The following is an 18,799-nucleotide window of genomic DNA, read 5'->3' as shown; positions in this document are numbered from 1 at the left end:
GTGACTGCACTGTATTAAGGAGAGGATGACCGGGGCCATGTATTGCAAGATTTTGGGCAACAACCTCCTTCCCTGAGTTAGAGCTTTGAAGATGGGTCGAGGCTGGGTCTTCCAACATGAGAATGACCCAAAGCACACAGCCAGGATAACCAAGGATTGGCTCTGTAAGGAGCATATCAAGGTTCTGGCGTGGCCTAGCCAGTCTCCAGACCTAAACCCAATAGAGAATCTTTGGAGGGAGCTCAAACTCCGTGTTTCTCAGCGATAGCCCAGAAACATGACTGATGTAGAGAAGATCTGTGTGGAGGAGTGGGCCAAAATCCCTCCTCCAGTGTGTGCAAAGCTGGTGTAAAAATAAAAGAAATTTTTGACCGCTGTAATTGCAAAGAAAGCCTACTGTACCAAATATTAACATTGATTTTCTCTGATGTTGAAATAGTTATATTCAGCACTGTAAATACATCAGGTCCGGGGCTTCATCAGGGAATGCATGGCAAGGGACCCTTCAGCGCCCTGAACCGACGACGGGTGCCAGAAAGTCACCGCCGATCCAGGACTCATTCATCTTTATGAATGTGAGTCTGTCCACGGACTCTGTGGACAGACGGGTCCTCTTGTCCGTGACCACCCCACCTGCCGCGCTGAATGTCCGCTCAGATAGTACGCTGGAGGGGGGGCAAGACAATAACTCCAGCGCATACTGAGCGAGCTCGCGGCAGGTGTCCAATCTGGCAACCCAGTACTCCATGGGGTCGTCGGTGCTCATACTGTCAGAAGCACCGACGGACGCCATGTAGTCTGCCACCATGTGGGCCAGCCGCTGGTGGTGACTGCTGCTGCTGCTGCTGGTGGTGGTACTGGGTCGCTCGGTTTGGAAGAACATCCTCATCTCTTCCATTAGGTCCCCTGCTCGGCTGCAGCTGGGTGCAGCCACCTGCTGGGTGAGATGAGGGGGGACAACTGGAGGCCGGGGAGTTGCCTGCTCCAACCGTCTGACAATGGCTGCCTGCAGTTCCTCCATCCGGTGCTGCCTCCGGCTGGCTGGGATGAACTGCTCCAGTTTCCCCTTGCACCTGGGATCCAAAAGGGTGGCCATCCAGAAATCATCCCTCGTCTTGATGGTCTTAACCCGGGGGTCCCTCCTGAGGCATCTGAGCATGTGGGCAGCCATGGGGAAGAGCACAGCCCGCTGTGACTCCTCAATGCTGGCCAGGTGAATGAGGTGCGACTCTTCTTCCCTGAGGCGCTGCTGGTCAAACTCAGACATGCCCAACCCCCGGACTATCGGTGCCCCCAACACCGGCTCTCCCTCCTGACCAGGCCCTGACTCCGGGACGACACCAGCAACCACCTCCTCCTCCTCTTCATCATCATCCTCCTCCTCCTCCTCCTCCTCCTGGTCCTGGCCCTGGTCTCGGTGGAGCATTGCTGACTCCTCCTGCTCCACCAAGGCACTCTCCCCAGCCTCGAGCAGGCGATCTAGTGTCCTCTCCAGCATGAACAGTATTGGCAGCACGCTATTGAGGCCAATTTGCTCACTGCTGACCATCTTGGTCGCCTGCTCGAAGGAGGACAACACTTGGCAGACCTGGTTTATCTGCCCCCACTGCGCACAGGCGATGAAAGGGAGTTGTGGTGAAGCCCTCTGAGTGCCTAGTTCCATCAGGTACTCCCTCACCGCCCTTTGCTGCTCCCACAACCTCTTCAGCATGTGGAGGGTGGAGTTCCACCGCGTCACACTGTCCACAATCAGCCTGTGAAGGGGCAGATTGTACTTCCGCTGCAATTTGGACAGGGACGCGGTAGCGGTTGGGGAGCGCCTGAAGTGGCTGGCAATCCTACGCGCCTTTGCCACAATGTCACTCAACCCTGGATAAGTGCGCAGGAACTTCTGCACCACCAGGTTGAGGACATGTGCCAGACAGGGCACGTGCGTCAGACTGCCAGCATGGAGGGCGGCGAGTAGGTTGCTGCCGTTATCGCAGACAACCATACCTGGCTGGAGCCTTCGGGGTGTCAGCCACTTCTGGACCTGAGCTTGAAGTGCTTTCAGCACTTCTTCTGCAGTGTGTCTCCGGTCCCCTAAACTAACAAGCTGGAGCACGGCCTGACAGCGCACGTGCCCCACACTTGAGTAGCTACGGGGGCGCTTGCTGGGAGGCTCAGCAGCTGCGGAGACAGTGGCTTGAGGGAGACCAGCAGTTCTCCCCTGGACACCCCGGGGCGGCACCACAAGATCGGTTGCCGACGATCCCTCACCGACGCCTCGGAGGGAAACCCAATGGGCCGTGAAGCTGATGTAGCGTCCCTGCCCATGCCTGCTGGTCCAGCCATCCATTGTCAGATGAACCCTGTCGCTGACAGCGTGATCCAGCGACAGGGTTACATTCTGAACAATGTGCTGGTGTAGGGCAGGGACACCAGTCCTGGCAAAGAAATGGCGGCTGGGGACACGCCATTGGGGTTGGGCCTGCTCCAACATCTGCCTGAAGGGGTTGCTGTCAACTATGTTGAAGGGCAGCAGATGTTGGGCAATAACCCTTGCCAGGAGCCCATTGAGGGAACGCACACGTCGGTCTCCAGGGGGGAAGGGAGTGGTGCGGTCAAAGGCGTCTGAAATCGACGCCTGGCGCCGGACGGCAGTGCGGGACACAGACGTGGAGGGTGCTGTGGAAGTAGAGGTCTGGCTGCCGGTACCAGTACCTCTACTAGAGGGAGCGGGGGGGCATGACCTGCTGGAAACAGATGAAGATGTGGCAGGGGCTGCTGTACCCTGCTCACTTGTGGTGGTGGCGCTGCTACCACCACCACGCTTCATCTCCTCATACAACGCCCAGTGGTTTATCCTGAGGTGCTGGTTCAGGGCTGTGGTACCCACCCGAGCCAAACACTTCCCTCTCTTCACCCTCACTTTACAAATCCGGCAGATGGCCACGGTAGGGTTGTCTGCCACCAGGGTAAAGAAATTCCAGACAGGTGACTTCAGCACCGCCCTCCTGTCAGATGGGGTGACGCTTACTTGCACCTGCTGGGATTCGGTGCGCACAGGTGGAGCTGCCTGCTGCTGCTGCTGCTGCTGCTGCTCCTCCTCCTGACACCTCCTGCTGCCATCACCAGTGGAGACCCTGACGATGGTCTCCCTGGTGGTGACCTGGCGCACCGTTTCACCAGGGTGCCTACCTTCCCCGTCGTCACTGACGTAGTGAGCCGACGCGTCAGATGGCAACCATGATGGGTCACCCTCTTCGCCCCCAGAGATGTCAGACCAAGGGCTGAGATGTGTTGGTCTGAGGGAACCACGTGACATGGAGCCTCTAGCCTGGCTCCGCTGTCCCCTCACCCACGCCTGGGTCTGACTAGGTGCTGCTGTTTCCTGCACCAAAACAGCAGCACCAGTTTGAAGGGATGTCTCTGGGATACTGCCAGCAGGTATCCCATCCTCCTCATCCATCCCTTCAAAAAGGTCCTGACCATCAGGACAGAGCTGGAGGTCTGCCTGATGCATGGCCTCCCCCAAGAGATCCCTATCACTGTCGCTGTCGAACAGTAAGATGCTGGACTCTTGGGGGCTGGGGGGGGGTAGTACAGGCAACGGTGTAATGGTGGTACTACTGTGAGTCGGGACCGACGACTCAGTGGCACTGCTGTGCCCCATGTAGTCCACCACTACTTGAGCCTGAGATGGCAATATCGGGCGGCTGCCCGATGGGAAGAACTCCCGGATCAGGCGTACTCCCCTTGCACCCGATCCTCTACCACTAGTAGGGGCACGAGAGGTACCCCGTGCTGGCAGCGATCCAGCACTGGGAGTAACTCCCCTACCCCTACTGCCACGGCCACGGATGCCGCTCATAATTGCTGATATGTGTGTGGGGGGGTTAAACTTTATTGGGGGGGAAAATGTGAACAAAATGTGTTTTTGTGTTTTTTTTACAAGACAGGCACGCAGACAAAGACGTACACAGACAGCTACTAAACTATAAGAAAAGTAGTACACCAGACAAGGACTACAAAATTCAAGAAAAAAAAAAAAAGCACTAAACAAACACTAACTTTTTTTTTTTTTTTTTTTTTAAACACAGACACTAAACACACACTAAGCTAAGCTAGATGAAATAAATGTACACTAACAGTGTGTACACTTACTACACAAAATTTAACTAAACTGAACACAAAACTTAGCTTTTATAAAAGCTCTTTAGGGAAAACTAAACAAAATTTGAACTGAGATGCCTATCAAATATCACTGAACAGTGAACCTGCAAGATCTGACAGTAACACAAGATGAACAAAACTTAGCTTTTAGAAAAGCTCTTTTATAAAGCTCAGATCAATATGTGTTCTGAAATCTCTTGCAAATATAACTGAACAGGGAGGATTGCAGGATCAAACAGTAACACAAATGAAAAAAACAGCACAAAACAGCACAAAACGTAGCTTTGAAAAAAGCTCTTGGGTCTATTGCTTTGAAAAAAGCAGTTGATATACTGGAAAAGATCCACTGGAATCACTAAATAGCAATGCTGGTGATGATCTAAATCAATCAAGAACAAAGACACAGGAAACCAGGAAACCAGGAACACAGAAACAGCCTCCACACTCTATAGCAAGCTTCTGAATCTGCAATGAAATGGTGCTGGGAGTGAGCTTATATAATGTCCATGCAGGCAGGTTCCTATTGGTTGCTAACCTGTGACGAGTGTGGAAGGAGAACTCTGATTGGCTCTGATGCAAAAGGGCGGAGCAAATAATCGCGCAATATTCCTATTGCCGAATATTCGCATTGCGAATATTCGGCAATATAAAATGATCGCTTCAGCTACTCGGCCCAATGGCTCTAATCATACCAGCAATGCTTTCAGACGTCTATGGAGATCACTAGGATGTGATCTGTTTTAAAAATGAAACTGTAAAAATCGCTCTGATGCGGAAGATCGGGGCGAGGAAAATAATCGCGCGATATTGCGTTTGCCGAATAATCGCATTGCGATCTTTCTGGAAAATTCAATGAACGCTTCAGCTACTCGGCCCAGGGTCTCTAATTATACCAGCAATGCTTTTAGACGTCGATGGAGATATCTAGGATGTGATCTGATTCAAAAAAAAAATTGTAAAAAATCGAATATTCGGAATTGCGAATATTCACCGCGAATTTCGAAATATAGCGCGATTTCTCGAATATGCTATATTCGAGTCGAATATTCGCAATGCGAATATTCGTGAGCAACACTACTGAGAACCAAGCCATCAAACACCGCCAATGGCTCGGTTCTCTCGGCTCCCTGAAAAGGAGAGCTACTGACTGTCAATCAGCAGCTCTCCTGCTCTGCTCCTCCACGCTCATTGGTATTCTGAGCTGTGGAGGGGCAGGGAGCCGCTGTCTCAGCCTCTCAGTGGCACGCTGAGAGACTAAGACTCACATTAGTCCAGGCACCTGCCGGATCCAGACTTCTGAAGTCAGGATGATGCAGTGCCAGGAGTGAACTTGGTGACATCAGCAGAGAGCAGATTTAAGACCACTCTCTGCTTGAAACGGGTCACATGAGTGCAAAACAAATTGCACTCATGTAATGCCTTGTACACACGACCGTTTTTCACAACAAGAAAACTGGCATTTTTTATATTGGTCCTGAAAACCGGTTGTGTGTATGCTCCCTAGCAGTTTTCTCAACGAAAAAAAACTGCCCGCAAAAAAAATTGAAACCACCTCTCTTTTTTCTCATCGTGTTTCCCGTCAGTCTTTTTCTCGTCGCGAAAAACGGTTGTGTGAATGCTTTTCCGAGGGGAAAAAAACTTGCATGCTCAGAATCAAGTATGCAGCCCAAAGGGTGGTGCCATTTTAAAGGAACTTCCCCTTTATAGTCTGGTCTTACATATTGTACATCACCACGCGTTGGTCAGACTTTTTTTGCATGAACATGTGTATGCAAGTCAGGCTGGAGAGGAATCACGACAGGAAAAACTTTGTTTTTTTTCCTGCCGAGAAAAATGGTTGTGTGTACGAGGCATCACCCTTAGGAGAAGCCCAGCCAAACAAGCTCAGGCTGGACTTCTCCTTTAAGGTAAACAACTTTAAAGATTTAGAATCACTTTAATGCTCTTAGAGCCCATGTGCCTTTTTTTTAACTATTGATTTTTAATAAATGCAGATTTGATATCCACAACATCTGCCATCTACCATTGTCAAGCAGCCTGTATAACCAACACAATAAGACAGACGCAGAGCACTAAAGTCCTATTGTATTTTCTCCAGAACAGAAGCAACAAAGACTTTTTTAAGTAGATGAAGATATGGGGGCGATACTTGAAGGACATTTTTCAATATAAGTTCTGGGTAACTTGCCTAGTGATAATTACTTGTAATGTCTTGTTTTTTAATAGCTTAGAAACACTCTTGCATAGAAACGTTGCATGATGTTTTCCGTTGTCCTCAGTATGGACATTTTCCAGTTTCTCCGAGCTTCCATAGTGTTTTGCTGCAGCTCATTTTATTGTCTTGTGAGAACATTCGGCCTGATCCACAAAGAGCGGCCGTAACTTAAATTTTCCTATTTAAGTTACACCGCCGCAAAATCTCTACCTAAGTGCCCGATCCACAAAGCACTTACCTAGAAATTTTGAGCGGTGTAACTTAAATCCGTCCGGCGCAAGGCGTGCCTAATCTAATGGGGCGAGTCCCATTTAAATTAGGCGCGCTCCCGCGCCGGACGTACTGTGCATGCTCCCGACGTTATTTTCCCGACATGCTTTGGGCGGATTTACGTTGCGCCGGGTTTTGAGAATCGCGCCAGGCGTAAAAAAAAAAAATGTTTTAAAAAAATGACAGCGACGCGGGATAGAAGGGTCTACTTTTACATGGTGTACTAAGTTTACACCTTGTAAAAGCAGCCCTAATTTTGCGACGGCAAACTAATATTTATGGAGAAAAAACTAATCGTAAAAGCTTCGTGGATCTCCGTAAGTGCTAATTTGCATACCCGCCGCTGGATTTCGACGAGAAATGCCCCCAGCGGCGGCTGCGGTACTGCATCCTAAGATCCGACTGTGTAAGTGCTTTACACGTGTCGGATCTTCTGCCTATGAGAAACTGGGATACGACGGCGTATCAGTAGATACGCCGGCGTATCCCTTTTGTGGATCAGGCCCATTGTTTATAAGCTGATGTTTTTCTTTAGCATTATATTAATTAGCGATCAAAGTTTTACACAATAAAGAAGCATTGACTAGACTTTACATGCCAATTGACACTTTCCATTTCCATCAGATTTGTATCCCTACCAAAATTAACTGTAAATAAATGTTGTTGAAAATATTCTTTAGTCAAGAGCTTTGACTAATTAGTGTTCAGTATCTCAAATCAGTTTGCTTCCTGCTGCTCCTCTCTATGTGATGTTGCACATTTAACGTGTTACCCTGTTGCTTTTTGTCTTGTAAACAAGCTGGAGTGATTGACTTGAATAGTTTTTAAGAATTGTGTTGAGATGAAATTGCAGGAAATTCACTGGGATTCTTTGGAGTATTCACTCCATCTGCTGAAGTAACGAGAAAGTTTTGTAAGCATAGCAAAAGTACGAATTAGAATTGAACTTGTGGAGTCAGTCTGGCTGCTCTGTGTGTCACCAATCAAGCTGTTTTAAACTATCTGTTCAAACCAACTTTGAACTTCAGTTAAGAAAAAAAAAGAAATCTCAGAGGTTAAAATAATGAAAAAGTTACATAACAATATAAAATGATATCAGTACTTTTAAAACAGATCTCAGACATCTCATTAAATAAGGTTATGAGATAATTAAAGTATTTTTCTTTCTTACCATGCCATGGCTGCTGTTTTTCAGACATGTCTAGCTGTTTTATAGTCACCCGCTGGCCATTGATCAAAATAATATATTTACGGTCTGCCTTGGTTTATATCTCGGTCTGAAATAAAACATTTTTTACTTTGTTGCAAACAAAGATTTTAAATAGATTTTTTAAATCTGAATGAGGACCTTACAAGTCAGTACTTACAAGCTGTCCCTAAAATGAAACGGTTAAAGTGTTACTAAACCCACAACAGTAAAATCAGTCTGTATATGCAGTATAGCATGCGTGTTATACTGACTGTGGAACTTACGGGGTTAATCCTCTGCATTGTGTTAAAAGGCTGTTTTATCCTGTATGCACAGATCCTCCCCCTCCTGCATTGTCTATCTGGGGAAGGCCAGCTAACACAGGCAGAGTAGCCAACCTTCACATGCTCAGTTGTGTCTTTTATGCTGGAGAGAATAATTACTTGTTCTCAGAGATAGTCAGGTCATGTGATATTGACATCACACATGTGGGCGTGTATACAGGCTGAAATGGAAATCTCCTCCTTTCTGAACTCTCCACACTGGAGAAACTGTGCGGTTTATCACTAACCATGGTAAACAGATTGGCCAAAAAGGTATATAGTAGCAGTATTTTAATATAAAACAAAGATTTGTAAGCCGTGGGCACTGTGGGGGGACGGATATACAATTTTCATATTACTGGGTTTAGTAACACTTTTATTCACATTTAAACAAAATATGAAAAGGTGAACCAAAGCTAGCCACACATGGATTGAAATTCGGCCAGTCCCTGCTGAACCAGCTGAATTTCAATCCAAGTGTGGCAACTGCGGTTGGGATAAAGTTGATCTATGGATCGACTTCTGCTTAACTGTCTTGTTGGATAAAAGCCACTTGATCAGCACTGCAATAAATGGGCTGCAGCACTGATTTGTGTGTTCTGACAGTGGAGGAGTTTCCCTGCTGTCAGAATACAATGGAGTAGTACTGAGGATTCCTCCATCCACCTCACTGGCTGAACGAAAAAACTGAACCTTTATGCATTGACATACCTCTTTAGACCCAGTCTGTCTGGACAGTGTGATAACCTGCTGACTTGGCACCATCCACCGACAGCTTAACTCTTCAATAAGACACAGAGAAAGGGAGTCACCTCTCAAGGCAGAAGATGTAACTGTTGAACCTCCTTACAAAATCCAAAGCCACGGGTGCTGGTAATGCAAATTGAAGAGGAATGTTTGGACAGCCGCACTCCAAAAAAGTTTTTTTTATTGTAAAAATAATAAAATCACAAAAAACATGCCACAGCAAACCAGGTACAAGCTGACGCGTTTTCACAATGCGACTGTCCAAACATTTCTCTTCAATTTGAAATAAGACACAGAGGTTTATGACAACACAATTTCTCTTTAGCTAATTGCAGTATAGAGGATGGTTCTAGTCTTTTGAATGTATGTAAGAAAACAATGACTTTCCTAAGCCCTATCCCTGTAAATACCTAAAACTGACTAAGGAAATGTGGAATAAGTGAGGAGGGTCTAGCTATATCTAAACCAACTAACACTATAAAGGAGGAGAGGACAGCACCTGGAACAAAGCAGAGATTCTCGGCAGCGAGGTTATGTGGGCCAGTGCTGAGCAATGAGTACTCCCTATTGCAAACCACATGCTGCATTACAGCATTCTGTTTTTAAGTTTTTAAAGTTTGTTACCCTAAACTATTTTAGATATGTGTCTGTGTTTACATGAACTTTTTTTTTTTTAATCAAAAAGCTTTTATTTGAGCAGAATGACAACGTAAAGGGCATACAGAAAGCATATGGGTACAGTACATGTCCGGTGGTTACAGGTAGAATACAGGTACAGGAGTGTCAGTAAGAGGTACACTGAACATAGGTGACATGGAATGCAACAACATTTTAAACCCAATTGCCCCGGAATGTAGATACATTGCAGCAGAGTTAACTGTCAGGCCACCCGCGCCCCTCCCGGTCTCCCACTCCCCTCCGTACGCCCGGAAACTCCCCAAGTGTTTTCTATCTCTCCTGAGTGCAGGTTGCAGAGGAGTTCAGCCACTTCCCCCAAATTTTTTCGTACTTGGCCGGGCAGCCCCTATGTGAGTAGACCAGTTTCTTGTACGGCAGTACACTGTTGACCTCTGCCAGCCAGTGGGACAATTCTGGGGGTTCCGGCCTCATCCACACCCTTGCTATGACCTTTCGGGCTATAAATAGCGTCTCATGTAGGAACACTGTAAGGAATTTATTTTTACATGAACTTTTTAATAAATGTAGCCTGATGTATTTTTATTTTATTGTTAGCTGTTAAGTACCTGGTGATCCTACTAGATAATGCCATGAATCCAATATGGAGTTGCCCAACACCACATCTCAGAACTAATATACAGAAACAAATGGTACTGAGGGACTTTTTGGGTGTATCACCTCCTAAAGTATTATTACTATCTATGTCTTCTAATCCTTGTGACAACTGCTCACCTCGTTTCTTCTCTTGTTGTCACAAGGTTAGGAAACAAGATCAGCTCTTCTTCGCAGACTGACTGTAAGAACAACTTGGCAGAATAAAAACTTGGTTTGAGTTGGGTTTTCAGTATTCTGGTCCATCTCCCCTCCTCTCTACATTCTGATAATCCTGTAATGTTACATGGGTAAAGGTGTGAATTTCCTTCAACATCCTTTGTATTCCAAATACTATATATTGCCATTCTAACATCACTAAACATCCCCTAGAGCAAAATATCAAACTCGTATTAATAAAAAAAATAATGTACTCCTTTCTCTAGAACCTTCTAAGTGAAAAGGTGGAGCAGATGATGGAATGGAGCTCTCGCCGATCCGTCATCCGTATGAATGGAGACAAGTTCAGGAGATTTGTGAAAGCACCACCCCGTAACTATTCTGTGATTGTGATGTTCACTGCGCTGCAGCCTCAAAGACAATGCTCTGTATGCAGGCAAGTATTTCTAAGCATTATTTGCATTTATCTTTACAGTGTATGTGACCTTTTCATGTTTATTGGTTCCTTTTCATTAACGTTGATCTCCAGGGAAACAGCAAAATACTCAGGTGGCATATATATATTTATTAAAGCTGTTTTGCCTGATAACTCATGAGTACTGCAGCACACCTTATTGTCACCTTGTGCTGTTTTCACCTCTCCCAGTCTAAGATCTGCTGTATGGTGTCTGAAAATGCTAATACCAGGTCAATTTAAGGTACTCAAACAGCTTGAGTTGCAATAATATCAAATATAATATTTAAAATATATATTTTTTTTTATTTTGAAAAAAATGTTAAAAACATAACAATTAGCAAGTACAGTTTAACAAGACAGCAGTGAAAGGTAGACGTCACAACATTTTTCGCCCATACATCGGGCTTCTTCAGTGCTGTCCAGTTTAGAGGTACAAGCCTTCTATCAAGAAAACATATATATGTGTGTGTATGTGTATATATATATATATATATATATATATATCTCATAATCAATTAGTTTAGAATGGTATATCCTATACATTTAGCTAGTGTTACATTTATTTAAATACATAACAGCTTAATATATGTATGTGCATCTCTGCTATCAAGGTGATGTTAAAACTAAGTTGGTCTGCCCGTGATCAAAAAAAAACTTTCTTATAACTTTTTAGTGGTCTTTGATTATATATATATATTTTAATTTCTGCTATAAAACACATCCAATAAAAAATAAATTGAAAAAATCGAATTTCTTAATACATTTCTTCAAAAATGCAGTATATTGATTGGTTTGCGCAAAAGTTATAGGGCCAGATTCACAGAAGAAATACGCCGGAGTATCTACTGATACTTCGGCGTATTTTCAAATTTGCCACTCCGTATCTTAATTTGTGATTCGCAAACAAGATACGACGGCATTTGGCTAAGATCCGACAGGCTTACGGCTTCGTACGCCTTCGGATCTTAGGCTGCAATACTTCGGCCGCCGCTGGGTGGAGTTTGCGTCGTTTTCCAGCGTCGGGTATGCAAATTAGCTTTTACGGCGATCCACGAAGGTACTCGCGTGCGTTACGTCGTCGCAAGTCGTTTTTTTCCCGTCGCAAAGTTAAGCCTGCTTTTTCATGGCTTAACTTTACACCAGCCATGTTAAAGTATAGCTGTCGTTCCCGCGTCGAATTTAAATAATTTTTTTTTCGGCGTAAGTACTTTACGCACGTCGCCATTCACAAACACGTCGGGGCGCCGTAATTTCGAGCAAAGCACGGCAGGAAATTTCCAAACGGAGCATGCGCAGAACGTTTGGTGCGGGAACGCGCCTAATTTAAATGGTACACGCCCCATTTGAATTAGGCGGGCTTGCGCTGGACGGCTTTACGCTACGCCGCCAAAAGTTTACACGCAAGTGCTTGGTGAATCAGGCACTTGCACTGAAAACTTGCGGCGGTGTGACGTAAAGACGATACGTTACGCCGCCGCATTTGTACCTGAATCTGGCCCATAGCGTCTACAAGCTATGGGATATTTTTATTTATTTGTATTAAATTATTATTATTTTTTACCTTTAATGGCAGTGATCAGCGACTTATAGCGGTCCTGTGATTTTGTGGCTGACATTCTGACATTGATTGACACTTTTGACACTTTATGGGAACCAGTGACACTAATACAGTGCTAAAAATATGCACTGTCACTGTATTAATGATACTGGCTGGGAAAGGGTTAACTTCAGGGTTGATCAAAGGGTTAAATGGGTGCCTATACCAGTGTTTATGTGTACACAGGTTGGTGCTTTTACTAGGGTAAGTAATTGATTTTATTCTCTGATTTGAGGGGAAAGAAAATCTATTTATAGGTATATTGTGTATAACACCGTGAATTCCTGCGCTAAACAAGTGATTTTAAAGGAATAATTGATGATGAAAAATACATGATTACTAACATTCAGGGTTGCTGCTCTCAAAAGTACATGTGCCTTTAAAAAAGATAAGAGCACTAATTTACTATACTAATATATCACCAAAAAAATCATTTCAACTCATATCAAATATAAATGACAATATATAAAGTCTATAAATTCCAGTGAACAAATAAATTAATATGTAAAGTTCATGTGAATCCAAGGAAGTTCCCTTTTTTTTTTCAGGCTTTTTGAATATTTGTTTTTCCAGCAGCATCAAAAAAAAATGTCTCCATACTTGCTGTTAATTTTTCTGAGACACAGATGATCTTCCTTTCACGTCACCACTGGTTGTTTGTTTTTATTGGCCTTTCTTAATTTTTTTTACATTTATTTTATTTTAGTTTTTTGCAGCTGCAGCAGTGAGAAAAAAAATCTCAATTGCTCCACCCTTTTTTTTTTCTGTATTAAAAAAACTATAATAAAACAGTTCATAGTACACCAAGCACAAAAGTATTGCACCCAAGCACCATATTTCTATCCCACACTCTATAATAAAAAGTTATAAAAATCCCCCCAAAAAATCCTCATAATGCCTGAAAAGGCCAACACAGAGAGGCAGATGCTCACAGACCACTAGAAGAGGGCAAGCAGCCTCTGTGTCTACAGTGAAAAGTGGTGGTCGTGGTGCATCCTCCGCACGCTTCTTCTTTTTTTCCGCGCTGGCCATGTTATTGAGCCACATCATGCAGAAGAGGCGCAATTTTTCTGCACCTGTTTGACAGGTGCATGTAATTTCAATTTTTCAATTTTATTTTTAACAGCAGGGCCCATTCCTGCACCCGGCAAGAGTAACTGTGAAGGATTACAGTGTTCAGGCACCACTAGGGGTGGACCAACGGTTTGGGCCGAGTATAAGTTTGGCCTGAACATTGCCCATTCAGGTACTTGCCTAACACCCGAACATTCTGGGCACTTAGTGGGATGTTTGCCTGCAGAGCGCACAGTCAATAGGTTGTTAAGGCATCCCCATTGAGAGCTAAATTTTATGAAAAGAATTGTAAAAAATAACGCAAATTAAAAAAAAAATGGGGGGAAAAAAGTTAAAAGGTGAAATGCCCTGTATTAAAATGGTTAAGGGGAACCCTATGACAGAATTAAGTAAAAAAAATGGTGTGGGGTCTCCCCAAACTCCATACCAGGTCCTTTGGGCGAGCGCCCCCCCCCCGAACCATGCCAGGCCGCTTGCCCTCAATATGGTGAGGGTGCTTTGAGGTGTCCCCCAAACCACCTTGTCCCCATGTTGATAGGGACAAGGGCCTCTTCCCAACAACCCTGGGATGTGGTTATGGGGGTCTACGGCTTATCTGAATCTGGAAGCCTCCTTTAACAAGGGAGCCCCAAGATCCCAGCTCCCTCCCCTATATGAATGGGTATCGGGTACATTGTACCCCTACCCGTTCACCAAAAAAGTGTCAAAAAGTAATAACCACAGGAAACTGTTTTTGACAAGTTATTTATTAAAAAAAAAGTAAATAGTGTCCCTTGATTTAATCCATTGTCAATGACATTGCTCATAAAAATCGATAAATAATCCCCCAAGACAGTACCCATGTCCCCATACACTTTTTATGGCAATAACTTGCATATAAGCCTTTAAAATTAAGACTTTTGATTTTTCATGTTCGTGTCCCATAGACTTTAATAGAGTTTGGATGTTCAGTAGAACGTTTAGAACTTTTTGCCTATCCCTACCTGGTACACTGACAGCCAAGCTTGGTCAGTGGTACAGGAGAATCTGCCCTGGCGCTCACAGTCCTTCAGCATGATGCATTTCAAATCCTCAGCTGCTTTTTCAAAGGAAATGGATGACCTCAAGCTCTATCATACCATAAAAGGTGGAACAGTGGCTAGTGATAAATTAGTGATCCAAGCAAATCTTTAAGGATGAGCATAGGTGGGCTAAAGCTTTAAACTGAACCTGTGGAATGTCCATACAGGTTCACTGTTGCCTTACCTGCTGCTTAATACTCACGTTCCCTTTTGCTCTCCAACCTCTCTGTTCATCCACTGTAAACAAATATAGGACACCATATGTGACTTTGAGTTTCTACCACCATTGAAAGGGCTTTGTGCTGAAGTGAAAAACTCCACAATTGCTCCACCCATTTTTTTTTCTGTATTAAAAAAACTATAATAAAACAGTTCATAGTACACCAAGCACAAAAGTATTGCACCCAAGCACCATATTTCTATCCCACACTCTATAATAAAAAGTTATAAAAATCCCCCCAAAAAATCCTCATAATGCCTGAAAAGGCCAACACAGAGAGGCAGATGCTCACAGACCACTAGAAGAGGGCAAGCAGCCTCTGTGTCTACAGTGAAAAGTGGTGGTCGTGGTGCATCCTCCGCACGCTTCTTCTTTTTTTCCGCGCTGGCCATGTTATTGAGCCACAACATGCAGAAGAGGCGCAATTTTTCTGCACCTGTTTGACAGGTGCATGTAATTTCAATTTTTCAATTTTATTTTTAACAGCAGGGCCCATTCCTGCACCCGGCAAGAGTAACTGTGAAGGATTACAGTGTTCAGGCACCACTAGGGGTGGACCAACGGTTTGGGCCGAGTATAAGTTTGGCCTGAACATTGTCCATTCAGGTACTTGCCTAACACCCGAACATTCTGGGCACTTAGTGGGATGTTTGCCTGCAGAGCGCACAGTCAATAGGTTGTTAAGGCATCCCCATTGAGAGCTAAATTTTATGAAAAGAATTGTAAAAAATAACGCAAATTAAAAAAAAAATGGGGAGAAAAAAGTTAAAAGGTGAAGTGCCCTGTATTAAAATGGTTAAGGGGAACCCTATGACAGAATTAAGTAAAAAAAATGGTGTGGGGTCTCCCCAAACTCCATACCAGGTCCTTTGGGCGAGCGCCCCCCCCCCCGAACCATGCCAGGCCGCTTGCCCTCAATATGGTGAGGGTGCTTTGAGGTGTCCCCCAAACCACCTTGTCCCCATGTTGATAGGGACAAGGGCCTCTTCCCAACAACCCTGGGATGTGGTTATGGGGGTCTACAGGCTTATCTGAATCTGGAAGCCTCCTTTAACAAGGGAGCCCCAAGATCCCAGCTCCCTCCCCTATATGAATGGGTATCGGGTACATTGTACCCCTACCCGTTCACCAAAAAAGTGTCAAATATAGGAAAAGTGATGTGCCTTGGAGCTTACACATCACTTGGTACTTTCTTTCACCATTGAAAGGGCTCTATACCTAAAAATACCAGGCATTATTTGATGGTTCCAGTGGCCAAATGGAGGAAAGGGAAGATAAGCAGCTGGTTGGGTCAGTAATAAAAATAATACATTTTTTGCCCTGTATGAAAAAAAAGCATAGCTTTGATTTAAAGTATACCACCAAATCATAGGTTTATCTTGCTTTTTTGAGATCCAACATGCTACAATAAGTGGTAGGCCTGTTGGGTATATGGGTCTATATTTGGCAGCACCTTTGTTAGCAGTCCCTGACCCATAGTGGGCAGCAGGATTATTACATAATTATTTTTATATATTTGATAAACTTTTTTTTTACTTATAGATGTATGAACATCTGATATTGATACTTGTACTGTTAGATTGCTTATTATTATAGCTTCTTCTTTGTAACTTTAATATAATTGTTTATTTTATTTTCTGTTTGGTTATATTATTTTGTAATATCTTGGAAAACAATACAAATTACATAAAAAAAGGCAACTGTAATATTGTTTAATGTTTAGTTCAAATAGCATTCCACTTCACAAAAGGATAGTACAATAGAAAGCAAGGGAAACAATTGAGAATCACTATATGATCGTTGAAATGCTTACACCAACTCTGTGTGCTCATTTCATGTCACACCATGGGCCAGATCCTCAAAAGAGATACTCCGACTTAAGTGCTGTTCAGTCTGTGTGTAACTTTGGAAACGATCCTCAAAAGGCTTTTTCCAAAGTTACACAGAAGATCCGGCATGTGTAATTGATTTACACTGCCTAATTTTAGGATGCAGTACCGCATCCGCCGCTGGGGGCATTTCGAGTCGAAATGCCGTTGCTAGTATGCAAATTAGCACTTAAGGCGATCCACAAAGCTTTCTAGCTTCTTTTTTGCGCCGTAAGTGTTATTTTGCAAGTGTAAAATTAGGGCTCGTTTTACAAAGTGTAAAGTTAGTCACACCTTGTAAAGGCCCATTGCAGCGACGGCATTTGGTATGCTTTCCCGAGGGAGAACTCCACGTCAATTTGTAAAAAACAAAACCGGCATGGGTTCCCCCCCAGGAGCATACCAGGCCCTTAGGTCTGGTATGGGTTGTAAGGGGACCCCCCCTACGCCGAAAAATTGACGTAGGGGGTCCCCCTACAATCCATACCAGACCCGTATCCAAAGCACGCTACCCCGGCCGGCCAGGAAGGGAGTGGGGACGAGCGAGCGCCCCCCCCCCCTCCTGAGCCGTGCCAGGCCGCGTGCCCTCAACATGGGGGGGTTGGGTGCTCTGGGGCAGGGGGGCGCACTGCGGGCCCCCCCACCCCAGAGCACCCTGTCCCCATGTTGATGAGGACAGGACCTCTTCCCGACAACCCTTGCCATTGGTTGTCGGGGTCTGCGGGAGGGGACTTATCGGAATCTGGGAGTCCCCTTTAATAAGGGGGCCCCCAGATACCGGCCCCCCACCCTAAGTGAATGGATATGGGGTACATCGTACCCCTATCCATTCACCTGGAGGCAAAAAGTAAAAGTTAATAAACACACAACACAAGGCTTTTTAAAATATTTTATTATTCTGCTCCGGACGCCCCCCCTGTCTTCGTTATTAGCTCAATTACCAGGGGGGGCTTCTTCTTCCGCTCTCCGGGGGTCTTCTTCCACTCTCCGGGGGTCTTCCGCTCTCCGGGGGGGCTTCTCCGGACTCCGGGGGGGCTTCTCCGGACTCCGGGGGGCTTCTTCCATCTTCTCCCCTCTTCCGCTCTTGACTCGGCGAACCCCGGTTCTTCTGCAGCTCTCCGGTGCCTTCTTCTTCAGCGCTGGCTGCCTGCTATGTTTGTGTGTTAGCTCGATTTCAAACAGGCAGCCGGCGCGGTCTTCTGTGGCGTCAGGGTCTTCTGGTCTTCTGTTCTTCCGATGTTGTCTCGTCGCCTGTTGTCGCTGTAATGATGGAAGCGCGCCTTGCATCACATTTATATAGGCATCACCGTCCCATCATGCTCCGGTAGGTACCCACGTGGTGGGTGCACGTGGGTAGGCACCCACCACGTGGGTACCTACCGGAGCATGATGGGACGGTGATGCCTATATAAATGTGATGCAAGGCGCGCTTCCATCATTACAGCGACAACAGGCGACGAGACAACATCGGAAGAACAGAAGACCAGAAGACCCTGACGCCACAGAAGACCGCGCCGGCTGCCTGTTTGAAATCGAGCTAACACACAAACATAGCAGGCAGCCAGCGCTGAAGAAGAAGGCACCGGAGAGCTGCAGAAGAACCGGGGTTCGCCGAGTCAAGAGCGGAAGAGGGGAGAAGATGGAAGAAGCCCCCCGGAGTCCGGAGAAGCCCCCCCGGAGTCCGGAGAAGCCCCCCCGGAGAGCGGAAGACCCCCGGAGAGTGGAAGAAGACCCCCGGAGAGCGGAAGAAGAAGCCCCCCCTGGTAATTGAGCTAATAACGAAGACAGGGGGGGCGTCCGGAGCAGAATAATAAAATATTTTAAAAAGCCTTGTGTTGTGTGTTTATTAACTTTTACTTTTTGCCTCCAGGTGAATGGATAGGGGTACGATGTACCCCATATCCATTCACTTAGGGTGGGGGGCCGGTATCTGGGGGCCCCCTTATTAAAGGGGACTCCCAGATTCCGATAAGTCCCCTCCCGCAGACCCCGACAACCAATGGCAAGGGTTGTCGGGAAGAGGTCCTGTCCTCATCAACATGGGGACAGGGTGCTCTGGGGTGGGGGGGCCCGCAGTGCGCCCCCCTGCCCCAGAGCACCCAACCCCCCCATGTTGAGGGCACGCGGCCTGGCACGGCTCAGGAGGGGGGGGGCGCTCGCTCGTCCCCACTCCC

The 18,799-nt window shown here is 45.7% G+C and overlaps 1 protein-coding gene across 2 annotated transcripts in view; it reads left to right on the top strand.

Annotated features, from left to right (window-relative positions):
• TUSC3 (tumor suppressor candidate 3) overlaps nucleotides 1-18,799 on the top strand; it is a 362,725-nt gene that overhangs the window by 174,443 nt on the left and 169,483 nt on the right. For both annotated transcript variants that reach the window (XM_040334674.1, XM_040334673.1), the window contains exon 2: nucleotides 10,615-10,784. In XM_040334674.1, coding sequence (XP_040190608.1) covers nucleotides 10,615-10,784 — 170 coding nt within the window. The remainder of the gene's footprint in view (nucleotides 1-10,614; nucleotides 10,785-18,799) is intronic.

Source organism: Rana temporaria, chromosome 1, assembly GCF_905171775.1.
Source record: "Rana temporaria chromosome 1, aRanTem1.1, whole genome shotgun sequence".
NCBI lineage: Eukaryota > Metazoa > Chordata > Amphibia > Anura > Ranidae > Rana > Rana temporaria.
Note: the sequence above shows the minus strand (reverse complement) of the source record. Positions and strands in the feature narration are given on the sequence as shown.